Consider the following 15,471-nt stretch of genomic DNA (forward strand, 5'->3'; position numbering starts at 1 on the left):
CTAAAACTGAGTAAAGAATAACTTCTGGTCTCCTTCACCAACTGGCTGTAAGAAGCTTAACACGAGGAAAAGGTATATAAGAGAGGAAGAGATATCCAATGCTATGCCCCATCACACCTAAAAGCTTCAGGAGAGAAGGTGCAAAAACTGACTGAAAAAAATTAGCATAACAAGGATTGTGTTCATTCAGGATTTCTGTCATCCTGCTATACACTGGAGGTAAAAAAAAACACAAAAATCCAGGGGAAGAATTTTCGGGTCGCTGAGCGGGGGTGGGACGTGCAAAATGACGTGTGGTGACATCGGGCGGGCGTTGCAACACCGTGCGTCGCAACGTCACCGTGCGTCATTTAGATTTTCAGTTCGGCGGGGCGCAGACACCTCAGCTGCGTGCCCGCCAAACATCAAAAGCCTATTAAGGCCTGTTAAGAACTAATTCAATTAATAAAATGAGCTGCCCGTCCAACCTTAAGGTTGGCGGGCAGGCCAAGAGCCCAGGCGACCTTTGCATTTTTCATGGAACCTCATCCACGAGTGGAAGTGTTTAAAAATTCAACAAAATTTAAAAAAAAAATTCATTGACATGTCCCAGATTGTGTGACACTGTCACATGAGGGGACATGTTTTAAAAGTTTTTAATTTCTTTAATTAAATGTTTAAAACCATAAACTAATCTCCGAGGCACCTCTGCGCCTCAGGAAGATTTCTGCGCTCTTTTGTGCACATGCGTGAAAAAGCGTAGGCTAAGACTCAGGGAATCCCCACCCCACCTACACAGGGAGCGCTCAGCGCTTCCAGGCATGCGTCACACTGGCGCGGACCCGCTCCCGCACAGCCCCCCCAACAACTGGGGGAAAATTCTGCCCCAGGTGTTCTTTCTCAAGCATAATATTGGGGCCGCATTAACTAATACAACCATTATTGTTCCTGAACTAACGATATTTATAGGACCAGAATCATCAAGTAAAATATTGATTGTTAGTTTAAAAGCTAATATTGGTAAATAAATGAGATTGGGAAGAGGATGATATCTAATTTTCTATGTTCCTAGTAAGAACATAAGAGCAGCAGTAGGCCATTTGGTCCCTCGAGCCTGCTCCACCATTCAATTACTTCATGGCTGATCATCTTCCTCAATGTCATTTTCCCACACTATTTCCACCTCAGTTGGTATCTTTAATATCTAGAAATTTATCAGTCCCTGACTTGAACATACTCATTGACTGACTTCTACAGCCCTCTGGGGTCAAGAATTCCAAAGATTCACCACCCTCTAAGTGAAGAAATTCCTCTTCACCTCAGTCCTAAATGGCCTACCCCCAATTCTAAGACTAACCCTAACCCTGGTTCTATACCCACCCCTAGCCAGGGGAGAACATTCTTCTTTCATCTACCCTGTCGAGCCCTGTAAGAATTTTGTATGCTTCAAATGAGATCACCTCTCATTTTTCTAAACTTGAGAGAACATGCACTCAGTGTCCTCAATCTCTTCTCATAGGACAATTCTGCCACCCCAGGGATCGGTCTGGTGAACCTCTGTTGCACTCCCTCTATAGCAAGTATATTCTTCCTTAGATAAGCAGACCAAAACTGTACACAATACTCCAGGTGCATTCAACCAAGGCTCTATACAATTGTAGCAAGACCTCAATACTCCTGTACTCAAATCCTCCAGCAATAAAGGCCAACATACCATTTGCCTTCCTAACTGCTTGCTGCATCTGCACGTTAGTTTTCAATGACTCATGAACAAGGACACCTAGGTCCCTTTGGACGTCAACACTTCCCAATACAAGAGTGATGGTAGCTTCTACAAAAGGGTTTTAAGATGTAAAATATATGTTTTGCACAACTTCAATTCCCAGCAACCTGCTACGACAGGAAAAGGTGCAAATGAAGCCGCTGATCACCATTTGTCTAAAGTAGTTAACCTAAATAATGATTCTTACTTTAGCTCCAGTTTGCGCCACTGGATGATCAGTTGGCTGACAGCATCAAGATGCTGCCGTAAGGACACAGATCGACTAGCATTCTCTTCCCAGTCCTGCAAAATAAAAATGGTTAGTTCATTCAGAATGAGCCGAAGATTGTCTATTGACAGACCACCACTAGAACACAGGTTTTGTTGGTTTGGGGAGCAGGACAATGAGAAGAGAGCAATGGCTCACCTGGGATTTGTTCAAGAGGATCTCCATACCATTTAAGAATTTCGCTAAAGCACAGGAAACAGGAAAGCTTCTAATTCTGTCCATTACAACCAACAGCTGTAAAACAAGAACAATACAATCTTGAACTTCAAGCCAAAAACCTGCCAGGCCACACAACAAAGCAAGGCATATTCTAATCTCAGACGCGTTGCCAAATTGAGGCTCAAAAGCTCCCAGTAAGTCTGTCACCACAGAGAATTAAACAGAGCATCTGAAGGAAACTGATCAAGATTGTAGCAAGTGCTAGAAATACATAAGCCCAGGTAAACACCAAATCGAGACTCAGATAGTACTCAAGGGGTTCAGTCTGACATATTCATATTTTCTGCAGAAGCTAATGGATATATTTTGTATCTTCATCTTAATTAATAACACTGCAGCCTCAAACACACTCCAGGTGTACAAAAGAAAGAGTTTGATTCTGCACCTAGCTTTTTATCTAACTTGGGAATGCCAACACTAGAAGAACACTAGAAATAGGAGCAGGAGTAGACCATATGGCCTATCAAGCCACCATTTAATACAATCATGGATGATCTTGAGTTTCAGTTCTATTTTTCTGCCCCCATATCCCTCTATTCCCTGAGATACCAAAAATCTGTCAATCCCAGGCTTAAATGTATTCAACAATGGAGCCTCCACAAACCTCTGGAGCAGAGAATTCCAAAGATTCACAACCCTTGAATGAAGTAATTTCTCATCATCTCAGTCCTAAATGAACAGTCCCTTATCCTGAAACCGTGCCCTTGTTTTAGATTTCCCCTAGCCAGGAAATAATTTCTCAATGTCTACCCTATCAAGCCCCTTCAGTCTTGTATGCTTCAATCAGATTGCCTCTCATTCCCAAAATCCAGAGAATATAAACCCAATTTACTCAGCCACTCATGTCTGAAACCAATTTAGTGAACCTTCAGTGTATTGTCTCCAATGCAAGCATATTGCAAATGTGAGGTGAGAAAAAACTTTTTCACACAGCGAGTAGTTAGGGTTTGGAATGCGCTGCCTGGAAGTGTGGCAGAGGCAGGTTCAATTGAGCAATTCAAGATGTTTATTTAAATAGAAACAAATGTGCAGGGTTACAGGGAAAAGGCAGGAGGTTGGCACTAAGTTAAAATGCTCAGACAGCCAGTGCAGACATGACGGGCCAAATGGCCTCCTTCTACACCGTAACAATTCTGTGATATCCTTCCTTAAATGTAAAGACGAAAAAGGCACACAGTATTCCAGGTGTGGTCGCACCAAAGCCCTGTACCATTGTAGCAAGACTTATTTGTTCCTGTCCCCTGATCCCCTTACAATAACTGCCATTTAAGTTCTTAATTGTTTGCTGTGTTTGCGTGCTAACCTTCTGTGTTCTTTGGATGAGCACACACAGGTCTCTTTGAACATCAACATTTACACATTTCAAAAAGCATTCTGCTTTTCTAGCCTTACAACCAAAATTAATAACTTCACACTTTGTCCGTAAGAATCCTGATTTCCAATGAGACGATGGTAGAAATAAAGTACTTTGCCTTTAGTGTGGTAGTGGGATATCAAGCTCAAGAGGAGGAGGTGGAATAATTAAATAAAGATAAATAGCAATAAGGTGGGAGTACTAGAATAAAACTGGCCAAACTTAGAAGTTCTAAAAACGCCAGGCCCAGATGACATGGATTCTAGAAGTCGAGGAAAAGCAAAGTCCCTAATTTCAATCTTTCAAACATGTTTGAATATGGAAGTTGGACCAGAGAACTGAAGTGGTGTCAAGGCAACACCTGTTCAAAAAGGGAGAAAGGGGATAAATCTAAGTACACTCAGACATGCCTAACAGGGTATGGTTGAGCTTCTGCGCTGACTTATTTTGTTCTGAATAATGTAGAAGCATAGTGCAGTTATTTCTCAATACTGAAGGGGTATTGCATTTACAATTATTTTTTATTTAAATCCTAAAACAAATGTTGATGCTTAAACACTAGGCCAACTACAAAGGCACTTACTTTGTTTACTTTGATGCAGTGGTGCATTCCCTTGGGTCAATGCTGTAGGGCGAACTATAAGATCAGAGCTAGACTGGGGTATATTGTGTGAAGAGGAAAATCCTAAATTTTGTCTTTGCCCATTCTATGCTAATTGTCGTTTAGTATTCCCAAATTAAAACAAAATATGTGCTTTATCCCCATCTAAAGCAAGGGGAAAAGATCCACTGGCTAGAGAAAAGCAAATGGGTGTAATGACGTACCTGGGACCAGAGACCTGTTGTAAGAGCTGAAGGCAGGATGTTTCAAGATGTTAATCATCAGAATACTACCAAGTGAATGCTCAGCAGAAAGCTAGATTAAGTCCGTGAATGGTGCAGAATGCAGCAACTGGATTCTCCCTACCTGCAGCAGAGCTGGGTGGTCAGGCCAGTCCAGTAGTAATTCTTTCACCTTTTGGGTGAAGTTCCTCAGGACGGGCTGACACTTTTTAGCTTCCTGGATATTTGGGTGTTGGTAAAAGTCAAAAGTATCTTCCTGGGGCAGGACGAGCTCAGAGGTTTCTTCTCCCCCAACAGAGTTTTGGATGAGAGCACTGATCAATAACTGACCACCATGAAGCTGTCCACTCAAGGAAGCATCTACCCAAAGTAAACAAATATTACACTTAAAATGAAATACAATTACCATTTATGGTTAGTAACAACATGATTACAACTATAATACATCCGGTTCAACTTCGCTATTTTCACACTACTGCCAGTGTTTACTTCAATTTTTAATTGTGTTCCTTTATGGTTCAACTTGGGGAGAAATAATGGTACGAATTTTATCCCAGAAATGTTCAATGCACTTTCCGTAACTAGGTACGCATTTTATAATAAGTATGTAATTAGGCAGTGACAAATATTTTCATGTACCTGGATCTATTAGGACATGAACTGAAGTAAAAAGAGATTTGTGCTCAAAACTCCTTTATAGGCAGAATTTTCCCATTTGGAGGGCGGGGGGCAGTTGAAAAGAGTGGGCGCCTGGCGGTGCACCTCCAATTGATGCCCCCCATCGGGGGAGTGCTGCCATTTTACATGGGTGGGCCAATTAAGGCCTGCTGAGCGTGATGTCCGCACGGAGGCTCTATGCACTCCCTGTGCGGGCCGGGGGGAATCCCTAAACTGAGAGTGTGCTCTTTCGCGCATGTGCATGAAAGAGTGCACTCATCTCCGAGGCTAAGTGCTGTCTCAAGAAGATCAGCTCAACAGGGGGGGAAAAAAAAATTTCCCTGACATATCCCCTCGTGTGACACTGTCACATGAGTTGGGACATGTCCATCACTTTTAAATTCAGTTTCATTACATTTTTTAAAACCTACATGAAAGCTCATCCTGCCCGTGGATGAGGTTTCTTGCTTTTTCCAAAGCCCGCCAGGGCTCCTGGCCTGCCCACCCACCTTAAGGTTGGACAGGCAGGTCCATTTATTACTTCAATGGCTCTATCAATGGCCTCAATTGGCCAGTGGCAGGTCGGCGGGCACACAGCTGATTCCGCCTGCCTGAAAATTTAAATGGGGTGGGGTGACATCGGGAGTTCCGCCCGACATCACCGAGGACCATTTTACACGTCGCTGAGCGGGCCCTGCACCCCCGCTTGCCGACCAGGAAATCCTGGCCCATAACATTTCAAAAATAGCTATTGAAGTACTTTCCCTATAACGGGTTGTTCTAAAGTGCAGTTACTATAATCAGTAAACGTGCCCAATTTACATCGTTGTTTCTAATAATCCAATCCCTCTTCCTAACCCAATCCCTCCAACTCCTCAATCATTCAGGTTGCTCTTTTCTACATGTTCAATATGCTTTCTGTTCAGAACCAACCAAAACTGGACTGAGTATTTCTAAGTACGGTTGCACAAATGACTTTTCAAATGGCAACACCAGCTCATTATCATGGCTCACTATTAATCTTTAATACATCCCAATATTTCATATGTCCTAATCACTGCTACCAAGCATTGCTGCAATAATTTTATCTTCTCCTGTTGTTTATTCTCCATTTAATTAATCGTCCCATCCTACAGTTATCTCCATATCAAGCACTTTGCATTTCTCTACCATTGAATTTCATCTGCCACCTGTACCAACTTTCCAAATATATTTAAATTCACCTGTAGCTCATCGTCTTTGGAGACCATCACCTTCATTAAATTTTGCATCAACAAATTTAGCTATTGCTCTTTTCAATCCTAGCTTCAAATCATTTATGGATGTTGGCCAGGAAATAGAGGTAAACCCATGTTCATTTTGGAATTATGTTATGACATCTTCTATACCCACTTTAATCACAAACAGCCAGAAGGAATCTCAGTTTGACTCCATACCAAAGCCAACAACTCAAATGCAGTACTAGACTGTCAGCCTGCATCATATTGTTACACACAGGCCAAACTCTCAACTTTCTAACTAGGGAGGTGAGTGCCACCAAATGAGCAATGCTGAGGGGGCTCATCAACCTCAATGCCACTCCTATTAACGTTCTGGCTTTAATAACTTCCGTGGTTACAGAAGCAATTTTAATAAAGAACTTGAATTACAAACAATAAAGAATGGGGAAAGATCCTCTGATCCATCCAGCCTGCTAAAATTAATGAGCCAGAATAACACTCTCTTTTTGCAATTTTCTGCTCCTCTTTCCTCCTATATTTTCCTCAAAACTGTGTTCAGTTAAGGAGATAAGTGGGTCACCTAATCAGTTATACAATAGTCACATTCACATTTGGTGCCTGGAGTTTAAAATTTTCTTCCTTTTGATGCACCAGCTGATTTCACCCAAATTCCTACTGCATCATGCACCCAGCATCATACTGCACTGACATCATAGTCCTTTCCCTTTTCACTTACTTGAAAAATAGTCTATATAATATCTGTAAAAATACACTGCATGATAGGAGACACTGTGGCGTAGAGGTAATGTGACTGGACAAGTAATCCAGAGACCCAGGCTATTTGCTCTGGGGACACTGGTTCAAATCCCACCATGACAACTGTTGGAATTTAAATTCAATAAAGTGTAGAATTGAAAGCTAATCCCAGTAATGATGACCATGAAACTACAGATTGTCATAAAAATCCATCTGGTTCATTAATGTCCTTTAGAGAAGAAAATCTGCCTCCTTACCTGGTTTGGGCCTACATGGGCTTGACTGCTCTCTGAAACGGCTTAGCAAGCCACTGTGGGTAATTAGGGATGGGCAACAAATGCTGGCCTCATCAGTAATTCCAAATCCCATCAAAGAATAAGAAATTTTAATAATTGAACACACTCACCAATTAGAGAATAGAACTGTGTATTTAGCAAGGCAGCTGTATGGTAAGAGGACACAAAAGCACTAAGGTAGTCACTACACTGATGTGCTGGCGCAGTATGGCGGTACCACACAGTTTGCACAAATCCCATACATATTTGCTGGTGAATGTTTATGATAATTTGAATTGAGCTCTGTGATATGGAAGCAGCGTCAGCCGTTTTAGCCACTGTGCTCTCAACTTCAGTGTCCATCTCTTGTTCAAGACTGGGCTGAGATGTGATATCAGAAAAATCCTAAAGAAAACAAAAAAAAACTAGTTAATGGCCGAATATTTCATAGCTTCAGCTGTTCTTGTTGTACAGAACCCAAGTGATTCTTTCTGTATGACACTGCAGCCCAGAACTCTCCAACTTTAAATGTACATTGAAACAAATGATTCAAACTTTGAAAAGTAAACTGAGCTTTTGAAAAATATAATGTAAAACAATTGCAGTATCAGAATGTACACAATGATCTTCAGTAAAAGTCAGAACTTTGAAGAAAATATTATTCCACATTACCTTGGTATATTGTGGGAAATTCTGTTTGAACTCTTCTTCCTCTTCAGCCTCAGCCAGACCGGAGGCATGTTGTTTGCTCTTGTACTTGTACAGGTTGGCTTCCTGCTCCTCTTTCGCTCTCCTACATTCTTCCTGCTCATTCCAGGCATTTACCATTGCCTTTAATACAAAGCAAAACCAAAAATTTTTACTCTATAAAATTATGTTGTTCCATTACCTACCAACCTGAAGAGTACACTACTCCAGCTTTGCATTTGTTAGCCGGAACACATTTTAGACTTAGTCTCTTGTGTCCCAAACTGCATACCTTAATCCAGCCTCAAGGGCTTTCCGAATGCAACGACAGTATTAGTTTCCATAACAATCACGTGGCTGAAATTTAATTACATATTCTTGCACCTTTTTTGGCAATTGGAGAACTCTGCACTCATGGCAACTAAAACCTGGGTTGAGTCTAACCGAAAATTACTTTAAAATTGTAGCCTTATAACCCAGCAGACGGGGAATTTTCTATCATTGATCTCAGCTCTATTCAGATCAGAGGTGGAAGAACACACCACTGCACCATCCAAACTTACTGGGGCTGCAGCATTAAACCAACACTTAAGACCATAAGACATAGGAGTAGGCGGTCATTCAGCCCATCGAGTCTGCTCCACCATTCAATGAGATCATGGCTGATCTGATAATCCTCAAATCCACTTTCCTGTCTTTTCCCCATAGCCCTTGATTCCCTTACTGAGTAACAATCTGTCTATCTCAACCTTGAATATACTGAATAAAAGAAAAAATCCCACAACAATTGTCTAATCTTGGCTTAAATTAGGTTTTAAACCACAATATTTTGTTTCTTATCTGGCGCTTTGCAATTATTATATTTTGTTGTATTTCTAATGAAATACAATGTTACATGTAGTAACCTCTACAAGATTAGAAATATAAGATTGCCAGCCATCCCCCAGCGTTACCTCTTTTACTAAATGTAATCAGAGGAACGCAAATACAAATATCTAAAAATGTCACCTTTAAAGGTCAAAAGGTGTGGCAAAATAGTTATGTTCCCTTTCTTCTGCTTTTAAAAGTAGTGGCTCAAACCAAATGTAGTCTCAACTTACCTGACCAGCCTTCACCCCTCCCATGAAGGGAGCCTAATCAAGGGTCATTAGCAGGTTATCTGGACTGGGAGACTGACAGCGCTGCCTCAACTTGTCAAATTCCAATATCTACAAGAGGGTTTTCCTGGACAATAGTCAGGAAAAGAACCAAATCCAAATTTTCCTTTTTTTAAAATATAAAAAAGGAAATAAAATTATAGAAAGGAAATATTATTCTTGGCTATGTAGAAGGCAGTGTTTATCGGTTATCTCTAGTTGTGCTGAAGGTCAAGTCAGCCACATTGTATGCAGGGATAACATCACATGCAGGCTGGACCAGGTTCCCTCACCTGAAAGGCAATTGGATTTTTATAAAAAGCAGGGAGTTTTAATGATTATTTTTAGGTGCTGACTTATAAATCATCAGATTTATTAAATTTGATTGTACGATTTGTTGTGGTGGGATTTGAACTCAACTCAAGGTTGTTAGTGAAGTACCACAATGGCCCAGCCATAGTATCTGTCAAAAAAGTTTGGGAAAACATAGCAAATTTAGCACTCCTGTCAACACTTAAGACTAGAGACTTTTGCAGCTATGTGGCTCAATCACTAAGCTACCAGAAATGCTTTTCTATCTAAAAACATTCTTGGCATTTTAAGGTCATGATGCATGTCACCAAGCTTGAAAACGTCAACAAGAATTAAACCTAAGTGAAATGATTTGAATATACAGTTCCAATAAAAATTACAACACATTAACTGGCTTGAGAAAGAGAAGCAACAGAGAAGGGGGCTGGAAATGAGGTGGCAAGTAGGGAGGTGGTGGTTGAGACTGAGGGTGGGATGGGTGGAAAAAAATTACTGACTTGATAAAACCTGATATTTGGAGGGCAACATGCATGCAATAATTCCATATGTTTGCACATTGAGGAATCAGAATATCAAAGCATTGAATTATAATTACCTGGCAGATGTGTCTGAAAAGTTGCAGTGACGCCTGGTCCAGTTCACCCAGCGAAAGTACATGACAACGCAGATACAGTAGAGCATTCATCAGTAGCTGTTCTTGTGTTGGCAGCAACTGTTGTTTCCTAGCCAGAGACTTTTCATCTAATGAGTTCTTACACAAGAACTGGTTAAGCCCTTTGAGGGTCTCCACGGAGGCCTTTGAACATAATTCACCTGCCTGAGCAAGGTAGGTTGGGAATGAGAAGCTGATGGAAGGGAAGGCCAAAAGGCAAGTGACAAGTCTAGTGAGGTCAGCCTGCTTGACAAGCTTATTATTTAATGACAAGTGAACCTCAGATGCCAGAAGTCTCATGCCATGTTGCATCTGCAAAATGGCAGCAAGTAAGGGCTCTATGACATCAGGATATTGACAGTACTCTTCTGCGATTCGCCTCCTGAACTGGTGATGGGATTGCTGCCAAGCTGCCTCTTCATCGAGTATGACCTGGATGCTCTGTCGCGGTTTAGGCCTCTTCGCCTGTAGAAGCAGCAGGAGATGGGAGAGGAGTGATTTGACTTTGGACTTCTGTGCAACACTGTTCACATAGTGGTGGATTTCTTGGTAGAGATAATCATACTGAGGTACATCGGGACGGTGTGCCTGTTTTCTGGACAGTGCTGCAATCTGCTCCTTCAGATGGCTGATTCTTTGTTGCAAAAACCTAGAGCACATAGAACAAAAATTAATTAAATTTTTAAGTTGATGGGACACAGACAGTCTTCTGCTATGTCTCATTTGATGATGCAGAACATCACAATATTCTTGCCTATTACAAGCTCCCCAAAAAGATATGCAATCATCTCTTAAATCTGAAGTAAAACCAAAAGATAACTGCACCTAACCTTTTGTCCCTACTGTAGCCAGTAAAAAGAGATCTTGTATTTAGGTGCACACTAGTCACATACATTCCACCATCAGATCCCTTCTCAGAAGTCAACCAATCATACTGTGAACAGCAATGTCACAATCGTATTCTTCTAATCCAACTAAGGACTTCAAAATTAATCAACTCTCAGCATTACATTCTTCCTATAGAATGTCCTATAGAACTCAAGTTTGCTCGTCATCTAAACACTTTTGATTTACCTGGTATTCTCTCCCACTTTCAACCTTACTGTTGTTCTAAATTTGGGGCTTCAAGCCCCTCTATGTTTCAGTAGATTCTAAGGTGCAGGAAAATAGTTTAAGGTGACTGGCTCAGCAATGTGCTTCAGCCTTCACAGGGGAGGAGGAAACCAATTTATGTTTAGTGGGAACACAAGAATTCAGCTGCAATAAACAGTTCATAAGCTCTAGAGCTTTCCTGAACTCAATGCTGCAAATAAGTTTCACTTACTAAACATCCCAACATGCCTGCTCTCATCAAAATGTTGCGCAAAAAAATCTCAATGGAGGAACACATTAAATCATTATGTAATGAATAGACATCCATTACATATAAAATTACTTTGTTAGCTCCCACAGCTTTTTAACATCGATAAAATCTCTCATCCACAAGTTAAATAGCTCTCAACTGCATACTGCCATAACACAGCCAGGCATATCCTTACTGGGGATAATGGATCACAGGGTCTCTCGCTTAACTTGCTTGGCTGTACCCACAAGCAACCTGATGCAGCAACTCAAGCCAGTCTGCTTGACTGGGAATATTTAGAGCCTGAGAGATCAGGAAAGGAAGTCGTGGATTAATGTAAACACTGATCTATACAATGCTAATTGGCTAATAAACAGTGTATTTAATTAGGCACCTAATTCGGGGATGGCAATGTCTGTTCACTCCATCCTGTAATAGTTCTCGACCGGTCAGTAACTGTTCAGACATGCTGCGGCCCTTCCATTCGTACTGCAATTGTTGCAACTAGGAAGGAAAAAAAAACTATTGGCAGGCAACATCAACAACTTGGAGTTTATCGAGCAACTTCGACGTAGCAAAGTGCCTCAAGCCAGAGAAAGCTTCAACGATAATAAAACAAATGTGTACAGCTACAAATATCTGATTTTACCAAGCTATTGAACCACAGAGTTAAGGATTTCAATGCACCTGATTTATCAACTAGCATTACCCATGCGAATTAAGAGCATTTTGGTGAATGGGTAGGTTATTTTGTATACATATCAAACAGCAATGAGATAAATAACCAATGCCAGTGTTGACTGGGAGGACTTTACATTTGCAAATAATATCGTGGGATCTTTAAGATCCACCTGAATCACCAGAACAGGCAGATGGGGCCCGAGTTTATCAAGTCGTCCAAATAAAATCTCTAAGTGCATGTTATCCTCTGGAGACAAGATTAAGAGACAATAACTCTTACGCAGCATGAATGTGCAGCAAGTTCAGGTGGATCCAACAAGACTACAGTGAGCAGAAATTATAAGGGGAGTTGTACCAACATTGCTTCAATGTGCCAAATTCTGACCTGTGTGCAGATGAATGCCTCCAAGATTTCAGCAATGGGCAAGAAGGTGCTTTGACATCAAAGCTCATCCCACATACTATTGCAGTAAAACAAGCTCTCCTTTTAAGGGGAGCAGCTGTCATGAGCAAGTGGAACATTTAAAACACTAGGGTTTTAATTAATTGCAACGTACAAAGTTCACTCCATACTTTGATTATCATTGCATAAACTCAAAAGATTAAAATGGTAAACTTGCATTTGGAGCAAGCTATAAAAGTCAAAGCAACAGCACACAGGAGCACCGTGATTTAAGGCATAGGAGTTTGAGCCATTGGGATAAATGTTAGTGTTGCAATATCACAAATGGCATCACTGATCACCAATACTGAGTCCAGCGGTGTCTCTGGGTACTTATGAAAAATCACTATCATTAAACAGAAGTTTGGGGTGTTCCCCTGCTCCAGCTAAGTGAATAATTACAAAACAAAAACAAGATAACTAACCTCCTCCTTGACATAATTCAACTTGTACAGCTTTTTGACAGCAGGATCAAACTTGGTCTGCGGTGTCCAAATCTGAATCTGTAGCAATCCTAGGTTTACCCATAGACAGCCACTCCGGGCCTGTGCCGAAAGGCTTCTAAAATCCTTTTCTTTACCCACAAACTTCCGTACGCTGGTCACAAGAAGTGAAACAACATCTTCGGGCAGTACTTCCTGCTCCGCAAGGTTGCTGAGCAAACTCTGAATACTGTGACTGGCAATGCTGTTTTTGTCAATGGCAAGTTGGTCACACGTCTGTAAATATTCCTCCTGAAGTTCTCTTGGCAAAAGATCCTTAATTGCATGGAGCTGTTTAAGCAGCAGTGTGCACTGCAATCTGGAGTCTGTGAATCTGCAAATACCAAATCCTCAAGTTTTTTTCCCAGAACTAACAAACTACATGTGAAACGACATTATTTGGTCCTTTAAACTTTGATTTTAGCATTATGAATTCAACAGCTATGTTACAGAACGTCTTCAGAACAAGCAACCATTGCTATTGATGTTCATTTTCTGATCAGAAATTAAACCCGTAGAAAACACATTAAGCCTACATCATATCAGTGAACAGTCCTAATTACAATCTGCATTCCAAAAGAAGTTCTGAAGTGGGTTATGACACTCGCACTGGGTTTCATTTCATCCTGAACTAAGTTACGGGGGCAATGTGCTAACCCACTTTGCCACACACCTTGCTACATCCTTAATGAAGTTGTGAATAGATATACATTGTGTAAAACTAATTTCAGTTAGGGCTTTGGGTAATTACTGGGGGATTGGGGGATGGTGGGGGAAAAGAAACGTTCCCAGCAGCAACATCCCTCAACTGCTGCACAAAATTCACATTTAAAAACATATGCACATCATGAAACTTGAGGATTTGCTTACAATTCTGCAATTTAAAAAAAAAAAATGGGCAACTTCACATGGAGAATTCTACATAGTTGGTGGTAAAAATGACATGGGTACTGAGGCAGGGGGTACTCCAGGACAGATTGAGTGGTTACATTTACAGCTGTTCTTGAAGCGGAATTCCCCCAAAGTCATCCTCCATTAATAATAGAGCACAATCCTAGCAAACAGACTTAGTGCAAATCAAAATGAACTAAAAAGAAATCCAATGATTCTAGAAACTTTATTTCAGTACCTAATAGGCCCTCCTCCTTCTGTTTAGTAAGGCAATAAAAAGACAGAGCTCACATTGTTCATCAATTTTGAGACACATCTGACAGCAGAGAAACAGCAAAGCAGTTACTAGAAAGAGACTCTGTTGGACGAATGTACCTTTGATTTTATTAGACTTTAACCCCCTGGGGATTTACAATTCACAGTGGCACCCTAATGCAATACAATGAAAAGATCAGAACTTATAACCACATCAAGCTCTTCCCAACCACTATCCAACACAGTTTATTTTGTTTCACCCATCATGTTCCACTAGAATTTTGTATAGTATAGCAGGAATTTTCTAACATCTCCACTACTGGGACTGTTCCTCTACTGCCAATTTCAGAGCTTGAATAAGGGCAATAATCAAGCCACCCTGAATTTGAAATTTAATTAAGCTCAATAAGTTAGTGTCAGAAGCAGTAATGCAGACCATTCCCTCACTAGGTTATTTCCCTGCATTATGCATGGCCTCTGACTAAAGAAGTAGGCTGGATTCTGGCTGTCTGGCTTCCCTTAGTGCCCTTGGTGAATGCTCCAGAGGATGGATTTTCCCTCGACACCCACCGGCAAGCTGCCCTCCCCCACCTACGTCCCTTCCCCTTGGCTTCCCTGTAGAAGAGTGCCTGGCTTCCACGACTGATAAAAAAGGAATAGAGACACACCCTTACTGACCAAAATGGTGGGGATTTATTTTACATTCAATTTTCATCCCCGTTCAGTTGTTTGTCCTGAAACACCTTCGAAAATATCCTGATGAACAAACCATAATGAGAACACTCACTTTCAAATAATTCTCCTGATAGAAAAAGGAGCCCCAGAAGTAAATTTCCACTTCTATGACATACCTGAAATCTGCAAAGGAACCAACAGCCATGTTGGTCCACAACACTGAGCTGACTTCTTGTAATTGCTGAGTCCGCTCCAGCCACTCACCCAGAGTCACGTGGGAAACCATCATCACACCAATTCCACTGACAGACCCAGAAGTGCTTCGATTGGTATTGGTGAGAATTTCAAAGAAACACTTAGATTGGACATCGCGACATAAAATGCCAGGCCCCTATAAGAGGAAAATAAATATTCCCTGGGCAATAAGCACATCTGCGAATACTGGTTTCAATTATCAAGCAATCTAATTTGATTACACTGTTCATGCACAAAAAAGTTCCTTTGGTTTAAAAGTGAGTGAGTTTTCTGTTTCTTTCGCTCCCTCTGAAATGCAGCAGTGTCA

At 41.1% G+C, this 15,471-nt stretch overlaps 1 protein-coding gene across 1 annotated transcript in view; it reads right to left on the minus strand.

Moving 5' to 3' along the window:
- The window catches only part of mdn1 (midasin AAA ATPase 1), a 223,102-nt gene that overhangs the window by 73,870 nt on the left and 133,761 nt on the right, over window positions 1-15,471 (minus strand). Inside the window, exons 60-68 of the mRNA XM_041187861.1 lie at window positions 15,086-15,300; window positions 13,032-13,422; window positions 11,878-11,987; window positions 10,085-10,790; window positions 8,027-8,185; window positions 7,486-7,759; window positions 4,571-4,806; window positions 2,169-2,264; window positions 1,950-2,044 (exon numbers count right to left, since the gene is read on the minus strand). Coding sequence (XP_041043795.1) covers window positions 1,950-2,044; window positions 2,169-2,264; window positions 4,571-4,806; window positions 7,486-7,759; window positions 8,027-8,185; window positions 10,085-10,790; window positions 11,878-11,987; window positions 13,032-13,422; window positions 15,086-15,300 — 2,282 coding nt within the window. The remainder of the gene's footprint in view (window positions 1-1,949; window positions 2,045-2,168; window positions 2,265-4,570; window positions 4,807-7,485; window positions 7,760-8,026; window positions 8,186-10,084; window positions 10,791-11,877; window positions 11,988-13,031; window positions 13,423-15,085; window positions 15,301-15,471) is intronic.

The sequence above is a fragment of the Carcharodon carcharias genome, chromosome 5 (genome assembly GCF_017639515.1).
Source record: "Carcharodon carcharias isolate sCarCar2 chromosome 5, sCarCar2.pri, whole genome shotgun sequence".
Classification (NCBI taxonomy): Eukaryota; Metazoa; Chordata; class Chondrichthyes; order Lamniformes; family Lamnidae; genus Carcharodon; species Carcharodon carcharias.